At 45.8% G+C, this 18,455-nt stretch overlaps 1 protein-coding gene across 4 annotated transcripts in view; it reads left to right on the top strand.

The window, feature by feature from the left end:
- The window catches only part of KNTC1 (kinetochore associated 1), a 139,432-nt gene that overhangs the window by 118,546 nt on the left and 2,431 nt on the right, over positions 1-18,455 (top strand). For all 4 annotated transcript variants that reach the window (XM_061602350.1, XM_061602352.1, XM_061602351.1 and 1 more), the window contains 6 exons: positions 4,771-4,827; positions 12,448-12,502; positions 13,666-13,729; positions 16,638-16,767; positions 17,967-18,056; positions 18,154-18,293. In XM_061602350.1, the coding sequence (XP_061458334.1) occupies positions 4,771-4,827; positions 12,448-12,502; positions 13,666-13,729; positions 16,638-16,767; positions 17,967-18,056; positions 18,154-18,293 (536 nt within the window). The remainder of the gene's footprint in view (positions 1-4,770; positions 4,828-12,447; positions 12,503-13,665; positions 13,730-16,637; positions 16,768-17,966; positions 18,057-18,153; positions 18,294-18,455) is intronic.

Below are 18,455 nucleotides of genomic sequence, written 5' to 3'. Positions count from 1 at the left end.
ACAGCGAACAGCACCCTTTCTGTGCCCCAGCCCCATGTGGCTGTTCTGATGTGGTACCGCTCCCCTCGCCCCAACCCATTTGACGTTGCTAGAGGCAGGATTGGAGATGACATCCCTGGGTTGGAGGACCCAGATTATTCTCTTCAAGCCGAAGGGGATGAGTGGAGTGACGAGGCAGACTTCGAGGAGGACACCTCATATCGCCTATTTGATGCGGCCGACTTTCTTCCGCTATCTTGCAGAGCTTTGGGCACATTGGGCCTTCAAACTGCACAGCCCGAATCTACCACTCTCCCCATGAAAGGGGCTAAAGTCCTTAAGTCTCCAAAATCATTGGATCATTACCTTCCTGTGCTGGACCCCATTGGCAAACTGGCCAAGGAAGAGCTGGATCATCCTCTGCAGGCACATCACTTTTCCATTATGGCCAAAAGGCTCTATGCACTGGACCCGGACTTTATGAATCGCTTGCTTGTTCCAGGTATCGACGAGCCAGTCTCCAGTTTAGTTTCGCGCTTGCTCCTTCCAAAACAAGGGGAATAACAACTAAAGGACCCCTTTGAATGTCGCATGGACTACGCCTTGCGTAAAAACCACAAGGCTACTGCCTTTACTATTCAGGCATTCAGCTTCCATATTTTCAAGACCGGCTATGATGTGGCTAGATGAACTCTTGGATGATCCCGAATCAGACCCTGTCAAGCTCCGCAAGGGCCTGGTAAAATTACACAAGACAGCAGCCTTCGTAGCCAACGCCACACTGGATGCCACCCAGCTGGGCACGCAAGCTCTAGCTTCACAGGTGGTAGCTCAGCGTACCCGTTGGCTCAGGCACTGGGACGCTGATTCTACGGCCAAGGGCAACTTGTCTAGAGCACCCTTTTCTGGGTCTTTACTCTTCAGAGACGAAGCCCTCAAGGCGGTCTTGGTAGACCCTAAAGACAGCCAAAGGCCAGTATTGGCCACTTCTAAGAGAGAGGATCGTAGGGCTTTCAGATGTATCACCCCATATCACTCCTTTCAGCTCTTTCTAGGAGCGCGGCCTGCAGGGCAAGGCCGCGACTTTCGATCTTCTGGTTTCCGCTCCTCCAGGGGATCCTGGAACAGGCAACGTTTCCAAGCCAGAGCACAGAACAGGGGAAGTCAAGGGGCCTCAACTTCAACTTATGGCAGGGGAGCAGACAATACTGACGCTTTCCCTGTGGGGGGCAGATTGCTAATGTTTGCAAGTCACTGGTTATGTCTGACACGGGTCGCTTGGGTCAGAGATCTATTTCTCCATGGTTACGAACTGGAATTTTGGCTGATCCCTCCAGACAGGTTCATTCCATCCACTCTACCCAGAGTTCGAGACAGGTGCCGGATCATGCGGGAAGCCATAACCCATCTTCTCGACATAGCTGCAATAGAACCTGTACCACCGGAGGAGAGAGCACAAGGGGTTTACTCCCTCCTATTTGCAGTTCCCAAGCGAGATCAGTCATGGAGGGCGGTACTAGATCTCAAATTTGTCAACTGTTTCGTGAAATACCGACGGTTCAAGATGGAGTCCCTGGCATCAATTGTAGAGGCGCTACACGAAGGGGATTTTCTGGCTTCCATAGATCTCAAAGAAGCTTACCTTCATGTGCCCATCTGTCCAACCCACAGATGTTTCCTGCGATTTGCCTTCGGCCCCCATCACTTCCAATATCGAGCAATGCCTTTTGGTCTCTTGTCGGCCCCGCGAGTATTCACCAAGGTGCTGCTAACCCTGGTGGCTTATCTCCGCCTCCAGGGACTCCACATTTATCCTTACTTGGACGATCTGTTAATTCGAGCGAGTTCCAGAGATTTGGCCCTCTTTCATGTTCACTCTGCTCTTACGGCTCTACGCACCCATGGTTGGCTGGTCAACTATGACAAAAGTCAACTACTACCAACTCAGAGATTACAACATTTGGGTGCAATTCTAGACACCACGCAGGCCATGGTCTTTTTGTCACCAGATCGAATTACGGCCATCACAGGGATGGCTCTACACCTCGCATGTCATTCGAGGGTGGACTTAATGCTTCTGGCAAGGGCTCTGGGAATGTTTGTCTCGACCATTCACATCGTGCCATGGGCTCGGCACCACACTCGACCCTTACAGTGGGCCTTACTCCCTTTCCAACAGGACATTGCCACGTCCAACCACCGTACAGTCCACCTGCACCCATCTCTGCGGACCTCTTTCCATTGGTGGGCTACGGCCAAAAATCTCAGACTGGGAACCCCGTTCCGAGAACCAGACAGGACCATACTCACCACAGATGCCAGTCTGTCCGGATGGGGGGCCCATTGCAATTCCCAGTATGTTCAGGGAGTGTGGTCCAACACGGAAGCAAGTCACAATATCAACTGGCTGGAACTAAGAGCGGTCCGTCTGGCTCTTTGGCATTTTCAACCCTTGTTCCTTCTGGACCACGTATTGATTCGCACGGACAATACTTGTGTGAAATCACATCTGAACAGACAAGGGGGCACCAGGTCGCGGTACCTCCAGGCGGAAGTATCTCAACTCTTCCAATGGGCTGAAATACATCTACTTTCACTGAGAGCAGAACATCTCCGAGGTGTTTTAAACGTTGCGGCCGACTGGCTCAGCAGGCAACAAGTGATCCCGGGAGAATGGAAGCTACACCCCATGGTGTTCAGCCTTCTCCAACAACGGTTCGGCATCCTCTCGGTGGATCTGTTTGCATCCAGTCACAATTACCAGCTACCTTGCTACTTCTCTAGGTATCTGGACAATGACTCGGAATCGACGGATGCACTGTTGACTCAGTGGCCAGCAGGCCTCCTATATGCTTTTTCCCCGATACTGCTATTGGGCAGGACCATCAGGAAGCTGTGACGCGAAAGGTCCCATCTGATCCTGATAGCACCGTACTGGCCTCTTCAGCCGTGGTTCTCTGACCTGCTCTCCCTTTCAGTGACGGAGTCTTGGAGGTTGCCACTCAGACCAGATCTTCTATCTCAGGGCCCGATTTGGCATCCGGATCCCGAATGGCTCAATCTGACAGCGTGGCATTTGAACACGGACATTTGATTCATTTGGGACTGTCTAAGGAAGTTGTGGACACAATTCTCGCGTCTCGAAAGCAGTCGACCTCTCAGGTCTACCAGAGCACCTGGTCTACCTTCGCTAGTTGGTGTGACTCTCAAAACATTCTACCATCTCAGGCCAAGGTTCAACGTCTACTGCAATTTTTACATAGAGGCCTGAAGATGGGACTGAAACCTAACACCTTACGCCGCCACGCCGCCACCATTTCATCTATTCTCTCCGTCACGTCTCCTATTATTCCTATGGGTTCACACCCACTGGTCAAACGTTTTTTGAAGGGGGCCGTCCCACTGTCGCCAGCAGTTTGTCATCGCTTTCCTTCTTGGAGTTTATCAAAGGTCCTGCAAGCCCTGCAGCATCCTCCTTTTGAGCCCCTTCAATCTGTGCCTTTACGTCTTTTGGCCTTCAAAGTCCTGTTCCTCGTGGCGATCACCTCGGCGAGAAGAATCTCAGAGTTGGGGGCACTGTCCTCGGCCCGCCATCTCTGTATTTTCCATAAGGACTCAGTGGTACTACATCTAGATCCTTCCTTCCGTCCCAAGGTCATTTCGGTGTTCCACTGTAACCAAGACATTGTTTTGCCTTCGTTCTGTCCGGATCCTGTTCATCCGCTCGAGAAGGCCTGGCACTCGCTAGATGTCCGGAGGGCCCTCAAGACCTACCTGTCTCGCACCCAGGACATACGGTCAACAGATTCCTTGTTTGTATCCTTTCACCTGTGTACTCTGGGGCAAAAGGTGTCTAGCTCTACGTTATCTTGTTGGTTGCGTGCCTGTATTGCATTGGCCTATGAGTCCCTTCAGCTGCCAGTGCCTCGTAACATAACGGCACATTCCACTAGGTCAGCTGCCACTATGGCTGCCTTTGCAACCAATGCTCCTCTAGCAGAGATTTGCAGAGCGGCTGTATGGTCTACCCCAAATTCTTTCATAAGACATTATAAGACCGTTACGCTTCTGCTGATGCCTCATTCAGGAGGCGTGTTTTACAACAGGTTATTTCTGCTAAGTAGCCAAGAGACGGTCCCTCCCTATTAGGGGCTGCTTTGGTACATCCCACGTGATGTCAGACTACCTAAGGAAAATGTACCATTGGTATCACCTGAAGGGTGATTTTCTTAGGTAGTCCGACATCACGGCCCTCCCTTTTTGGAGGATTTGGGGTTTTTTGCTACCTTATCACTTATTACTCTTCAGTGTTATAATATTTAAACTTTTTTACCAAGTCAAGACCAATTTGGACCTGTTTAATATGCTTGCGATCTTTGGGTCATGTTTTGGGACACTGTTTCCTTGCTGTTAGGCCCGTTGGCCTTTTCTGTCTTTTCAGATATGTCTCCCACTTCGGTCTCGTCACGAATGAAGTGGAGTGGGAGTGGCTCGATGCCCCAGGTCTTGACTTCGATCCATTCTTGCCTTCGGATGCTAGATGGCGCTATATCCCACGTGATGTCGGACTACCTAAGAAAATCACCCTTCAGGTGATACCAATGGTACATTCTAATTTACAGTTCCAAGGAATGTTTTCCATGAAATTGTGTCTTGTCATGCCATGGAAGATTTTTTTTAATGTTGCCTCTAAGAGCAGCAAGCTTTCAGCTCGTGCCAATGAAGTTGCTTGTTAATGTAGTATCTTAATGGTATCCTCTTGCTATGCTCAAAATACATTGTGCATTTCAGGTCCATTATCTGAAGAAGGTTTTGGTACAGATTACTGGGATCTATTCCTTATGGCAGGTGCGTGAATTTCCCCCCAACTGTAATCTTTGCCTAACTTCAAAAAGAAATAAGCATAGCAGGGTTGTTTTTGTTGTTGTTTGTAGACAATTTAATTTCAACAAGACACTGGAGATGCAGGTTGCCTCCATGGCTGGTGTGGTCTAGTTGCAATGCTACCTGGACAGAGGGAGCCTGAATGGCCTTAGTAATCTATGCCCTGGTAACCTCCTGATTAGACTATTATATGTGGGGTTGCCGTTTGAAGACTATTCAGAAAATGCAATTAGTCCAAAATACAGCTGTGAGGCTGTTAACTTGAACTGTTTTTTAATGTATTTTTATCGTTTTAAGAAATAACATAGAATAACAAAATGTATAACCTTCCCCAATAGGAGTTTACAAAATATATATTAAGACTTTACATTTCATTATTTCAGCATATATTATCACAATAATCATATCATTTTAGCTACACTTGGCAGTGGGTTGTACATGACATGTTCAATGATATATTCCATAAATTTCCACCAGGTGGTGTTAAAGGACTCTGATTTAGTTCTTCCATTTAAAGAGATGCAAATGATGTTTAATCTTTTCTAAAACTGCCATGTTCCAAATATTTTAAAATCAAACCAAAATGTCTAACCCGTCAAGGTTCTTTTATCTAAGTAGAATAAAAAGTTAAGGTCGCATTACACTTGAGGTTTGCCAATTGCACTGGTTTCCAGTTCATTTTCAGGCTTATTTCAAAGTCCTAGTTTTTAATATTTTAAACCCTTCATTACTGAGGCCCAGATGCCTGAGAGATCCCTTGTCTCCACGTGTGCCCACTTCTAATACCTTCAACAGAAGCCCTCCTTTGGGTGACCCTGCCATCTGAAGAGCAACATGTGGCTCAGGGCAAAGGGCCTGCTGTGGTGGCAGCACAACTGTGGATTTCTCTCCCCAAGGAGGCTCACGGGGCACCCACAATGAAATCACTTTCTCTCATGGATGACAGAGGTCTCCAAGTGGGTAATATAGCTCCTCCTACAGCCCAGAGACAGGAAACGCTTCAGTGAATATTTGCTCCTCCCCTGTCGCTGAGGCTCAATTTTAGTTTCCTGTCTCAGCCTGGAGCACATCCTCTTGGATTTTCTCCTTATTTAGAGATAGTCTATTCTCTCATGGATGACAGAGGTCTCCAAGTGGGTAATATAGCGCCTCCTACAGCCCAGAGACAGGAAATGCTTCAGCGAATTTTTGCTCCTCCCCTGCCGCTGAGCTCAGTTTTAGTTTCCTGTCTCAGCCTGGAACACATCCTCTTGGATTCTCTCCTTACTTTCAATATTCTATTTCCTATACTTCAGCGAGTCTCCTTCACTTCTGTTCCTTACCTTAATTACTGTGTCCTGTCTTAAATAAGGTTTGTCTCCGATCCACACATTTCTGTCAGTTTCACCTCAATGTCTTCTTGACCTCTATCAGAGTATTTCTTGTCAGTTTCACCTCTTCCCTCCTCCATCTCCCCAGCTATGGAAAAAGCAAAGAGAGTGAAGTCGGGGGAGAAAAAGAGCACAGATAATTCTAGGAGTTATATTGCAAAGAAGAAGCAGCTAAAAAAGATTGGGCAATACTCGGCTACGGACGCAGTCAGCTCCCGTTCACTGCGCTTTCCCACCTCTTTTCAGCCTCGGCTGCTTACTGGCGAGGATGACCCGATGGAGGGGTCTTCTTCAGGATTATGCTTGCACAGTTCACCAGCGGGGAGGTGGAAGGTCTGTTCTCCAACAGGGGGCTACATTTGAACTCCCTTCCCCGAGGAGTCAATTAGAGCAACAGGGGATGGATATGACCCAGTCTCCTGGCCCCCATGCTGCTGCTATAGGGCAAGACAGACGGAGGGATCTTACAGCCTATGAAGGGCACCCTGATGATGGGGGGGAACATATATTGGAAGAAGAGGATGGGGAATGGAGTGACGGTTCTGAGCTGGAGGACTTTGGTTCAGCTAGGCTCTTTCTGGAGGCCCATTTCCCTCCTCTATTTAACAAGGTGTTGGCTGTTTTAGACCTGAACACCCCACAGCAGCAACAACAGCAGGAGCCAGTATCTAAAAGTGCTTTGGTCCTGCCTGTTCCTAAATTGTCCACCAGATGCGTTCCTTTTCCTGCTCCCTTTAAAGCTATAATGCAGTTAGAGTGGGACTCTCCACTTCTATGTAAGAAAGGCACTAACTACACTAACAGATTTTATATCCTAGATTCTGAGGTCATGGAACAGCTACGGATCCCGGCAGTGGATGGTCCAGTTTCGGCTTTACTATCCAGGACTTTTCTCCCTCGGGATGGGGATGGTCAATTGAGAGATCCCAATGAGAGTAAGATGGAGGTAGCCCTAAAAAAGACTCATGAGGCGGCTGCTCTCTCACTAAGGGTGTCAGTTTCGGCCTCAGTGTTTGCTAGAGCAGCACTCCTATGGATAGAAGACCTCCTAGAAGATATGCCTCTAGACCAGGCCAGAATGAGGAAATCTCTATTAAAAGTGTCTAGATCACTTTTATAGCGGATGCAACTATGGATGCTTCCCAATTCTCTTGTAGAGCTATAGCAGATGCAGTGGTTGCCCGCAGGCACCTTTGGCTCAATCATTGGGATGTAGATGCCCCCTCTAGAGCTAATCTGGCATCTGTGCCCTTTCTGGGTTCCAAATTATTTGGGGACATGGCATTACAGGACGTCTTAATAGAGTCTAGAGACAAAAAGAAAATTATGCCATCTCAGAAGAAAGATGATCGCCGTTCCTTCAGGTGTCCCTTTCAATCATCCCAGCCCTACCAGTCCTTTCACGGGACTAGATTCGGGGGCAGGAGTCGTGATTTTCGATCAGGCCATCCCTCCTGGAACAGACAACGGTTCCAACAGAGAAGCCAGCAACCATTCTCCTACAAGGGTCCTTCAACTCAGTCACGCCAAGGGTGTCAGAACCAACAGCGCTTCTGACTCACCCACCGGGTTGCCAGTAGGGGGCAGGCTAGGCCAATTCTCCCAACAGTGGCAACAATCTACCCAGGACAAGTGGGTATTATGAATAGTCATGCAAGGGTACAAAATAGAATTGAGAGAGTATCCGCCAGCCAGGTTCCTTCCTTCTCCCATCTCCAAGTCCGGGGTAAAACAACAGGCAGTTTCCAACGAAATTCGCCGCCTATTGAGCATTTCGGCCATAGAGGAGGTTCCTTTCAGAGAGTTCTTCTCAGGACTTTATCTTGTTTTTGGTCAAAAGGAAGGAGGGATCCTGGCACACGGTACTCGACCTCAAATTTCTGAACCAATTTGTGATCACTCAAAAATTCCGGATGGAGACCCTATCCTCCATAAAAGAAGCACTTCAGCCCCACAACTTTCTAGCATTGGTAGACCTGAAGATGCTTACCTGCATATACCTATCTGCCCTGCACACAGACGCCTGCTTTGTTTTTACTACAACGGCAACCACTTTCAATTCAAAGCTGTGCCCTTTGGTCTAGCCTCTGCCCCACGAGTCTTCACCAAGGTAATGGTGACTGATAGCCGTCCTTCGGCTGCAGAGACTACACATATATTCCTACTTGGACGATCTCTTAATCCGGGCCGGCTCCGAGCTCAAGAAGTTGTCCAGATCACTTGGCTCATCAAGGATCACGGGTTTTTGATCAATTCTCAGAAGAGTCATCTCATCCCATCGCAGACCCTAGTACATCTGGGAGCATTTTTGGACACAGTGCGTCAATCCATGTCCCTCTGTTCGGAACGAATTCAAAAGATCACAGGGTTGGCCCGCATGGTGACTCGGTCCCGTTCAGTCAATCTCACGACACTGGCGAAGCTGTTCAGCATGATGGCTTCGGCCATAGGCATTACTCCCTGGGCTCGACTACACTCACGACCACTTCAATGGATGCTTCTCCGTTTCCAGAAGGAAATTGCACTACGTTCCCACCGTTATGTTCTTCTCTCACAGCAGACCAGACAATCTCTTCTATGGTGGATGGATCTACACAACCTCACAAAGGGAGTTCCTCTCCAGGAACCTCCATGATCCGTCATCAACACCGACGCAAGTTTATCAGGATGGGGAGCTCATTACCAGGGGCAGTATGTCCAGGGCCATTGGTCCTTCCAAGAGTCCAGGAAAAGCATCAACTGGTTGGAGATCAGGGCGGCACACCTAGCCCTGTGTCACTTTGCGAGCAAGATCGAGTTACCAGACGTCTTGATTCGCAAAGACAATACCACGACTCAGGCTCATTTGAACAAGCAAGGAGGGACCCGGTCGTGAAGCCTGCATCTGGAAGCAGTGAAAATGCTATAGTGGGCGGAACACCATGTGACGTCAATCAAGTCGGAATACATCCAGGGCCATCTGAATGTGACGGCAGATTGGCTGAGCGGCCAGCAGTTGTTTCCCGGGGAATGGTCCCTCAACCGAGCAGTCTTTCTCTCTCTTCAATTCCGGTTCGGCAAATTCAAAGTAGACCTGTTTGCATCCGAGTCGAACCACCAGAATCATTGCTTCTTTTCCCGCTACCTCAGCCATGGGGCAGAGCAACAGGATGCTCTAGCGGCAACGTGGCCGACCGGGCTACTCTATGCATTCCCCCCAACTCCGCTGCTCTCCAGAGTATTAAAAAAGATAAAATCAGAAAGGGCTCACGTCGTGTTGGTAGCACCGTATTGGCCAAGACGTCCGTGGTTTTCGGACATCATTCAACTGTCTCAGACACCACCCATTCAACTTGTATCACGTCCCGATCTGCTCCATCAAGGTCCTCTTCTCCATCCAGACCCACAATGGCTTCAATTGACCGCGTGGGAATTGAACACAGCAGATTGTTAGCATCAGGCATATCCCCAGCAGTTGTGTGTACCATACTGGCATCTAGGAGGCCTTCCACAATTCACAGCTACCAAGGTACCTGGAAGGCGTTCTCAGCATGGTGCTCTAAGTCGAACATTCATCCAGAAAGAGCAGAGTTACCCGAAGTGCTACGCTTTCTGCAAGATGGGCTTCAAATGGGCATACGACCCAATACATTAAAAAGACAAGCATCAGCCTTATCTTCTGTTTTATAAGTCCAGGGAGCTTCATCCTTAGCCTCTCACGAACTCGTGAAAAGGTTTCTCCGTGGGGCTATGACTCTTAGTCCACCAGTCATTTTCCGATGTGGAGCCTGCACACAGTGCTCTCTGCATTACAAAAACCACCATTCGAGCCTCTAAGTTCTTCATCATTAAGAATACTTTCGTTCAAAATATTTGTTCTAATTGCTATAACAACAGCACGCAGGATTTCAGAGTTGCAGGCGCTCTCTGTCGACAAGCACTTGTGTGTTTTCCATAAAGATAGGGTTGTTCTACGTACTAACCCAGCCTTTGTACCCAAAGTTAACTCTCCTTTCCATTCTCAACAGGACATTATACTACCTTCTTTCTGTCCTAACCCTACTCACCCGAGAGAGAGGGCGTGGCACTCCCTTGATGTCAGAAGGGCACTAAAATATATATATAAATAGAACTAGGCCCTTCAGGAGGTCTGACTCCTTGTTCGTTTCCTTCCATCCGGCCACATTGGGACAAAAAGTGTCTGTGGCGACATTGGCAAGATGGATTAAGGCTTGTATTTCCTTAGCCTATGAAACACTTCATTTAACCTCTCCTTTGCACATCACGGCACATTCCACCAGATCGGCGGCTACCTCGGCGGCGTTTTCCACAAATGCTCCAATAGCCAATATTTGTAGAGCAGCCACCTGGTCCTCTCCTACCACGTTCACAAGGCACTACAAGATAGACCTGTACGCCTCAGCCGAGGCTTCATTTGGTCGCAGGGTCCTGCAACAGGTCCTGCCTTCGTCTATCCCACCCTAGGTCTGCAGCTTTGTTACGTCCCACTTGGAGACCTCTGTCATCCATGAGAGAAGGAACAGTTTGTTCTTACCGTAAACGGTGTTTCTTCATGGATGACATGAGGTCTCCAAGGTCCACCCAGTCTAGTATTTAGGGTTGGGAGTGCGTCAAGGAGTGCCATGAGCTCTGTGTCCATGAGTTCTGTATCCTTAATTCGCACCAGTTTCCATTGTTTGGTTTGTCTAACTTATTCTGGGCATGTTGCCCCCGTTCTGTTAATTCTTCATTTACTCGCTGAGGCTGATGTCAAAGCTAGCCAAGAAAAGAAAACAGCCTCAGCGACAGGGGAGGAGCAAATATTCGCTGAAGCGTTTCCTGTCTCTGGGCTGTAGGAGGAGCTATATTACCCACTTGGAGAAATACCATTTACGGTAAGAACAAACTGTTCCTTTTGCATCACATTTTGTTTGTTCTTTATTTCATTGCCTGTTCTTATCCTCCTTTTATACCGCGTTGTGTTCATGTTCTTGTTTTAATTTGTTTCGTTGCAATTTTTACTTTAAGCTGCCTGATTTAAGAGTGAGGTGAAAATCAAATAATTAAATATGCACATTTCCTATAAATGCAGCCTGCCAAACATGTGCTGTTGGCACTATTGTTAATAAGACTGGAGGAATGAACATAAGCTTTGATAGCACAACCAGTTCTTATTTTATTTTTATGCTCATCCTTTGTGCTTTTGCTCTCTTGTGTTCATTGATGTATATTATCTGCTGCTTTCTCTGCCCCCGTTTTTTTAAAAATATTTATAATTTCTGTGCATGCATTTTGGATTGTTTTTCAAGACTGCTGTTAGTACTGATTTTGAGATTGGTCTGGAGCCCACTTTGAAGTGAAAAAAGTGGAATAAAAGCACTTTTATCTGAAAACTGAAAAGCAGAATAGAAACAAAGAAAAGTTGCACGGCAGCATAGTGATGAGATGGGATCACTGTTGCTTACTGTGAAACTTCCCCCTTTACTTTTTCACTTTGCTGACAAGCCTCTAAGTTGTTGCACAAGAGGGCTGGAGTGACCTGTGAGTCAGAAAAGAGTCTGTGTTGCAGCCCTTATGATTCCCAGTTATATGTTTAAAATCAATTATATACTGCTCTTCCTCTCTAAGGAGATCAAAACCGCATACACTAAAAAAACATGCAGCCAATATATCTAGGAGGGCTCAAAACCCTGAGAGAGGTTTTAACTGCCCTGCTAAACATAAGCAGTGAGATCTGTACGAATTATGCTGCAGTAAAGGCATGCATTGGGTCCTAGTGCCAAGTGCCAGTTGCCTCCTTCTCTGCTAGAAATGCCTTCTGCAGCAGAGGGCAAAGGGAGATGGTACTGACTATTCCATCATTTGATTGGGGCCAACTGGCATTTGGCTCCTTTTCCATCAGAATGGTCTCCTTCAGGGGTTATTCCACCTGGTCACAAAACATTTGTGTAACTATAAAGAAGTGGTGCCTGAACATGATTGTTTTCCTGTTTCCCTTCCTCCTTTTTTTTTTTTTTGTCCTTGTGTTGTGTCTGTTAAATGGTAAGCCTGTGGGCACAGCTTGGGTGTACATAACCTTTTATACAGTGCCTAGAAACATCTAGGCACTTCTTAAACAATAATTTTAACCTTATGAATCCAGAAACAGATATGCCTTGCCAGGAATCCACGAACCACTAACAAATAAGTATAGAATTCTCTCAGGAATTTTAAGATACGTTTTAACTTTCTGCAGATCCCAAACTTCAGCAGAGCTTGGCAGAGTGTCATCCTGGCGCCATTTCTTTCAGGTTAGCTTTGTTCCTTTGCTCTCTGACCATGGCACCAAATCACTTCCACAGTGCTTTTGCTCATTTTAGGTAGAGCTATGTATTCCATACGCACCCTGGTAATCTCAAGATTCATACAAACAGAAGAATCCTAGCCCGTATCACAGCAAAAAAGAACCTTCAAAAGTGTGTGGCAAACAGTAGTGGCTGGTGGCTCCAATGTCAGTGGGGCAGTGGAATCCACTCTGGGTTTTAGTCTGAACTTGAACAATTGGAGTAAAACCCGGAGCAGATTCACTGCCCCGCTGGCATGGGTGGGAAATGAGTGATGAAATCTCAGACACCATAAAGGGGGTCAGTAGCATTCCCAGCAACCATGGGGAGAAGCTTCAGTGCCTCTTCCCAAGACCAGCAAAATGAGAATATGGCTACAGTCCTATACACACTTCTAGGAAAATCCCATTAAAATGAGTTTTACTTCTGAGTAAACATGCCTATGATTGCATTGTAAATCATACAAATTCTTATCACTTATAAAGGCTTTTTTATGCAGAACTTGGGTTGAAACCGATGGGCAGGGGCATCAGGACAAAGTACTTCTTCGTGCAATGCATAATGTATGGAACATAAAGCCACAAGATGTAGTGATAGTCACTGGCTTAGAGGGGAACTAGACAGATTCATGGAGGAAGAGGAGGAGATGGGATGCACCAAAATGCTACATTGCTGCTCCTTGTTCAGAAGCAGCATGCCTCTGAATACCAATTGCTGGGGAGCAACAGTGAGGGAGAGCTGTCATCTTCATGCCCTGTCTGTGGGCCTCCTGGAGACATCTGTTTGGCCACTGTAGGAAACAGTGGATGCTGGGAACAGGATGAACCCTTGGTCTGATCTAGCAGGACTCTTCTAAATTACTTATTATGCAGAATTCTTTATACACATTTGCACACGTGCACATGGGATTTTAAACCTATTTGTCCTTCACATCTTGCTTAGATACTACATAGTATCTGACTGTCCTACTACAATAGTTAAACAGTACAAAGGTCAGTATTGTCTCTCCTGTGCATGGAGCGAAACGACAAAGTCCTCTGCAGAGCTGTAAGAAATTGATCTGCGAAATGAAACAAAAATGCAATGATGTAGAAATATTTTTCTCCTGTGTGTCTGTTTTGTTTCTAAAGCTTCACAGCCACCTAGTCCGACTCAGCTGGAAGCATGCTGCGAGTCTTTCAGAATGTTATTGATGTAAGTAAAGAAACTTCTCATGTGGGGGAAATAGACGCAACATTTCCTTAAGAATTAAGAACTCTAGCAGAGTCTCCATATGCAGTTGAATGGACAATACTACCTTAAACTACAGGTGGAGGATACCATTTCTCTCATATGTACTTAGCACTCGTTTTACTTGCCAGTTTTGAAAAAAAACACAAACTAGCCCTTTGCCCGCTTTGCTGTCTTCATAGTTACATGGAACTTTTAGTATGCAGGGGCAATAACATGCTAGTTTTCCACCGCCGCTCTGTCAGTTCATTTGACAGCTTCAGTTTGCTGCATGTAGACATAAAGTACTATGAAAAGGTATGCGAGGAACAATTCAGTCAGGCAAAAGTTGATTAAGAAATACAGGAAGTTTTATTTATTTATTTATTTATTTATTGCACTTCTATACCGCCCCATAGCTGAAGCTCTCTGGGTGGTTTACAGCAATCAAAAACATTAAAACAAATACACAATTTAAAACACAATTTTAAAATTTAAAACAATTTAAAACACATGCTAAAATGCCTGGGAGAAGAGGAAAGTCTTGACCTGGCACCGAAAAGATAACAGTGTTGGCGCCAGGCACACCTTGTCAACCAGATCATTCCATAATTTGGGGGCCACCACTGAGAAGGCCCTCTCCCTTGTTGCCACCCTCCCAGTTTCCCTTGGAGTAGGCACCCGGAGGAGGGCCTTTGATCTTGACCGTAGTGTACGGGTGGGTTCATATCGGGAGAGGCGTTCCATCAGGTATTGTGGTCCCAAGCCGTGTAAGGCTTTATAGGTCAAAACCAGCACCTTGAATCTAGCTCGGAAACATACAGGCAGCCAATGCAAGCGGGCCAGAATCGGTTTTATATGTTTGGACCGTCTGGTTTCTGTTACCAATCTGGCCGCTGCATTTTGCACAAGCTGCAGTTCCGAACCGTCTTCAAAGGCAGCCCCACGTAGAGTGCATTGCAGTAATCTAATTTGGAGGTTACCAGAGCATGGACAACTGAAGCCAGGTTATCCCTGTCCAGATAGGGACGTAGTTGGGCCACCAACCGAAGTTGGTAGAAGGCACTCCATGCCACCAAGGCTACCTGAACCTCAAGTGACAGAGATGGTTCTAGGAGAACCCCCAAGCTACGAACCTGCTCCTTCAGGGGGAGTGCAACCCCATCCAGAACAGGTTGGACATCCACCATCTGGTCAGAAGAACCACCCACTAGCAGTATCTCAGTCTTGTCTGGATTGAGCCTCAGTTTATTAGCCCTCATCCAGTCCATTGTCGCAGCCAGGCACCGGTTCAGCACATTGACAGCCTCACCTGAAGAAGATGAAAAGGAGAAATAGAGCTGCATGTCATCAGCATACTGATGGCAACACACCCCAAAGCTCCGGATGACCGCACCCAACGGTTTCATGTAGATGTTGAACAGCATGGGGGACAGAACTGACCCCTGCAGAATCCCATACTGGAGAGTCCAGGGTGCCGAGTAATGTTCCCCAAGCACCACCTTCTGGAGGCGACCTGCCAAGTAGGAGTGGAACCACCACAATGCAGTACCTCCCACTCCCAACTCAGCTAGTCTCCCCAGAAGGATACCATGGTCGATGGTATCAAAAGCTGCTGAGAGATCAAGGAGAATCAACAGAGTCACAAAACCAGGTGTGCCAAAACCAGGCCTGAAACCCAACTGAAATGGATCCAGATAATCGGTCTCATCCAAGAGTGTCTGGAGCTGGCCTGCCACCACTCATTCAAGGACCTTGCCCAGGAATGGAACACTTGCTACCGGCCTATAGTTATTAAGATTTTCTGGGTCCCTTTGTACCCTTATACATTCAGGTGTTAGGCCACTGCAGGGAGGGTGAGTCAGAGTCAGTTTATTGCGGTCATTGACCAGATAAGTATCCATATATACACATTTTATCTCCTACAAAGGTTAAAATATTAAAACTCTATATGCACCAAAATAGTAAAATTAATATACCAATTCAGAATATATTAAAATCATCACAGTGTTAGCCAAAATAATTAAAACTTCATTTGAGAACAGACGTAGGCTACAGGTCTTTTCTAGACATTTTCTAGACAGCTTCTCTATCTAACTCCCAATTGTCAATTTTGTCGTGGATTTATGACTGGAAATTATTCTGATTTAAGCCCTTGTGGCTACGATGTTACCATCATTTTATTAAGGCTTTCCTACATTTAATGGCTATGACACAGTATTTAGCTACTCTCTCTGTTAAATCATTAAAACGATCTGCTAGTAAATATTCCGTATAAAAATCATTAGTTCTACCCGGAAGGGAATTTATGATAGGTGCGATAAGTTGGGATCTAACTTCAGAATAAAAGGAACAGTATAATAGAACATGAGTGACAGTTTCAATTTCTCCATTTCCACAAGGGCATTTTCTATCATTATAAAGTACTTTCTTGTATCTACCCTCTAACAGCGCTGATGGCAAGATATTAAATCTTGCCAGAGTAAATGCCCTTCTCCATTTTGGTATGGTAAGATTGGATAAGTAAGACATAAGTATCAAAGGTTTTGAATTATACCTATGTTTTCGCACTAACATTAAATGTTGCTGATAATCTATATCTTTGATTCTCTGCAGAATACTTATTTTAGCTTTTACATATCCCAAGTCCAAAATTATTGGTATGGAAAAGCCTAACGATGTTATTTTATTTATCAGCATTTGTTTCCAGGTGGATTGATAGCTATCCTTTAATATATGAGATACCAACATCTCAGGGTTAAACAGTAATTTTAACCAACATATAATTTCTATGCGCCCAAATAATGGATTCAATTGTTTGTAAGGGAGGGTGTAATTCTGTTAATTTATAAAATAATTCTTCGCTTCTCTGCTTAATGTACACTCCCTAAAGGTGCCCCCTCCTGGCTGATCTAGATCTCATTGGGATTGCAAAGCAGCATGCCCAGTTAGAGCTGCCGGCTTTGGCCTTGGGATGCCTGTTGCTGATTCCACAGCCTGAGAAGAGAGCTCAACAGATTCAGGTGAGTGAATACGCACGAAAGGGCATTGTTTCCTGCCAAACTGCTGGTCTTCCCAGATAGCTGGTACCTGGGGGGCGGGCATCCTCTTTCCGCATGACCCTGCCAGAACTTGCCTGTGATCAGCTTCAGAGGCCCTTCTCTGAGTGCCTTTTGAGATGCAGTGGCTGGCAACTGGTAAAAGGGCCTTGTTTGTGATAGCACTCCATCTTACCCCTTCTGTCATTTTTGGCACAAAGTTAGTTTTTATTCATCTAGACCAGTGGTTCCCAAAGTTTTTTCCCTGATGGACTGCTTGAAAATTGGTGAGGGTCTTCCTGTTTTTTCTGCCTGTTGTAATAATTGTAATGCACTGTGCTTGATATGGTATGATTTTAAATTGTATTTTATTGCTTCTTTTATCTTTTATTGTATTATATGTAGAATTCTATCAAACAAAAAGCAATAAAAGCACAATAAAACTCAATATGAATATTTAATGCGATGGATGTGCTATTTCCTGTCTTCAACCACAAATACACATACAGAAAACCCACGGAACACCTGAATGAAGCTTGCATACCACTGATGGTCCATGGACCAGTTTGGGACCCCTGATCTAGAATTTTATCTGCTGTTTTTAAATTGAACATTTTATGGTATTATTGAGATTGGGTTTACGTTTTTGTTGTAAGCTACCCTGGGACACTCCCTGCAAATTGAAGGCAGGATATAAATTAATCTAATTTATAAAACAAACCAGGAATTCTTGTCACAGACAGGGCTTCAAGTGTTTATGCTTTCCTTCTTGCTATGCTTTTAAAAAATCACCAGTGACCCAGTGGATTTTGCATTTTTGTGTTCTGTACAGAAATGACACACCTGTTCTTTTTTCTTTGACATTTGGCTTCATTCTGTTGGAGGGGGGAGTTGCACCTCTTCCCTCCACCTCATTTTATTTTGTACCTACCAGTTTAGGAGGCTACTCTGGTGGAGATCAACTGGTTCCCATGAAAGCTCATGCCACAATAAATGTCATCCCTTTGCTACAATAGATCCAATACAGCTACCCTAATAAAATTTGGTACTTTATAAGATTATTAGCCTTTGCAACATCTTTGAACATCAGTGCTATGAGATTCAAGAATGTTTCAGTGAACTCTATGTGATCTGTGTGTTTGGGATGCTCTACAAGAACTGATCTATTCCCCCCCTCCCCCCAGGACTTCCTAACCTCATGCCCGCTTGGGACTGTGTTACAGCAAGTAGAGGAGCACATGAGCCTGGGTGTGGTAGCTGGCTTTGCTATACAGGTACCCCAACGTCACCATTTCTGGATAAAATAGACAAGGTTGACTTTTTCTCATAACTTGTGGACATAACCAGAATAATTCTTCTATTGCTTTGTAGATTAGGAGTCTGCTTCTAGACTACATCATAAATGAGGATGAAGAGTTTGCAACCACAAAATACTTTCCATTATTGAAGTTACACGAGATGGGTCCAGACAAAATGAAAGGCTTGGTGGAAAAACTTGTAGATAAAAATAGGTAAGCAAGGGCAAAGTTGCCAAGCTTTCACCTTTTTTCCTTTGTGGTAGAAGAGACAGACACTCCTAATCCTGCATCTGTCTCCTACTGTATGCATCTCGTTCCATTGTGAGAAGTGTCATAGCGTACCCATGATTCCCTTGGTCAGCTTGAAGGTTCTAG

Source organism: Rhineura floridana, chromosome 19, assembly GCF_030035675.1.
Source record: "Rhineura floridana isolate rRhiFlo1 chromosome 19, rRhiFlo1.hap2, whole genome shotgun sequence".
Taxonomy (NCBI): domain Eukaryota; kingdom Metazoa; phylum Chordata; class Lepidosauria; order Squamata; family Rhineuridae; genus Rhineura; species Rhineura floridana.
The sequence above is the reverse complement of the archived record's forward strand: the minus strand, read 5'-3'. Positions and strand labels throughout refer to the sequence as shown.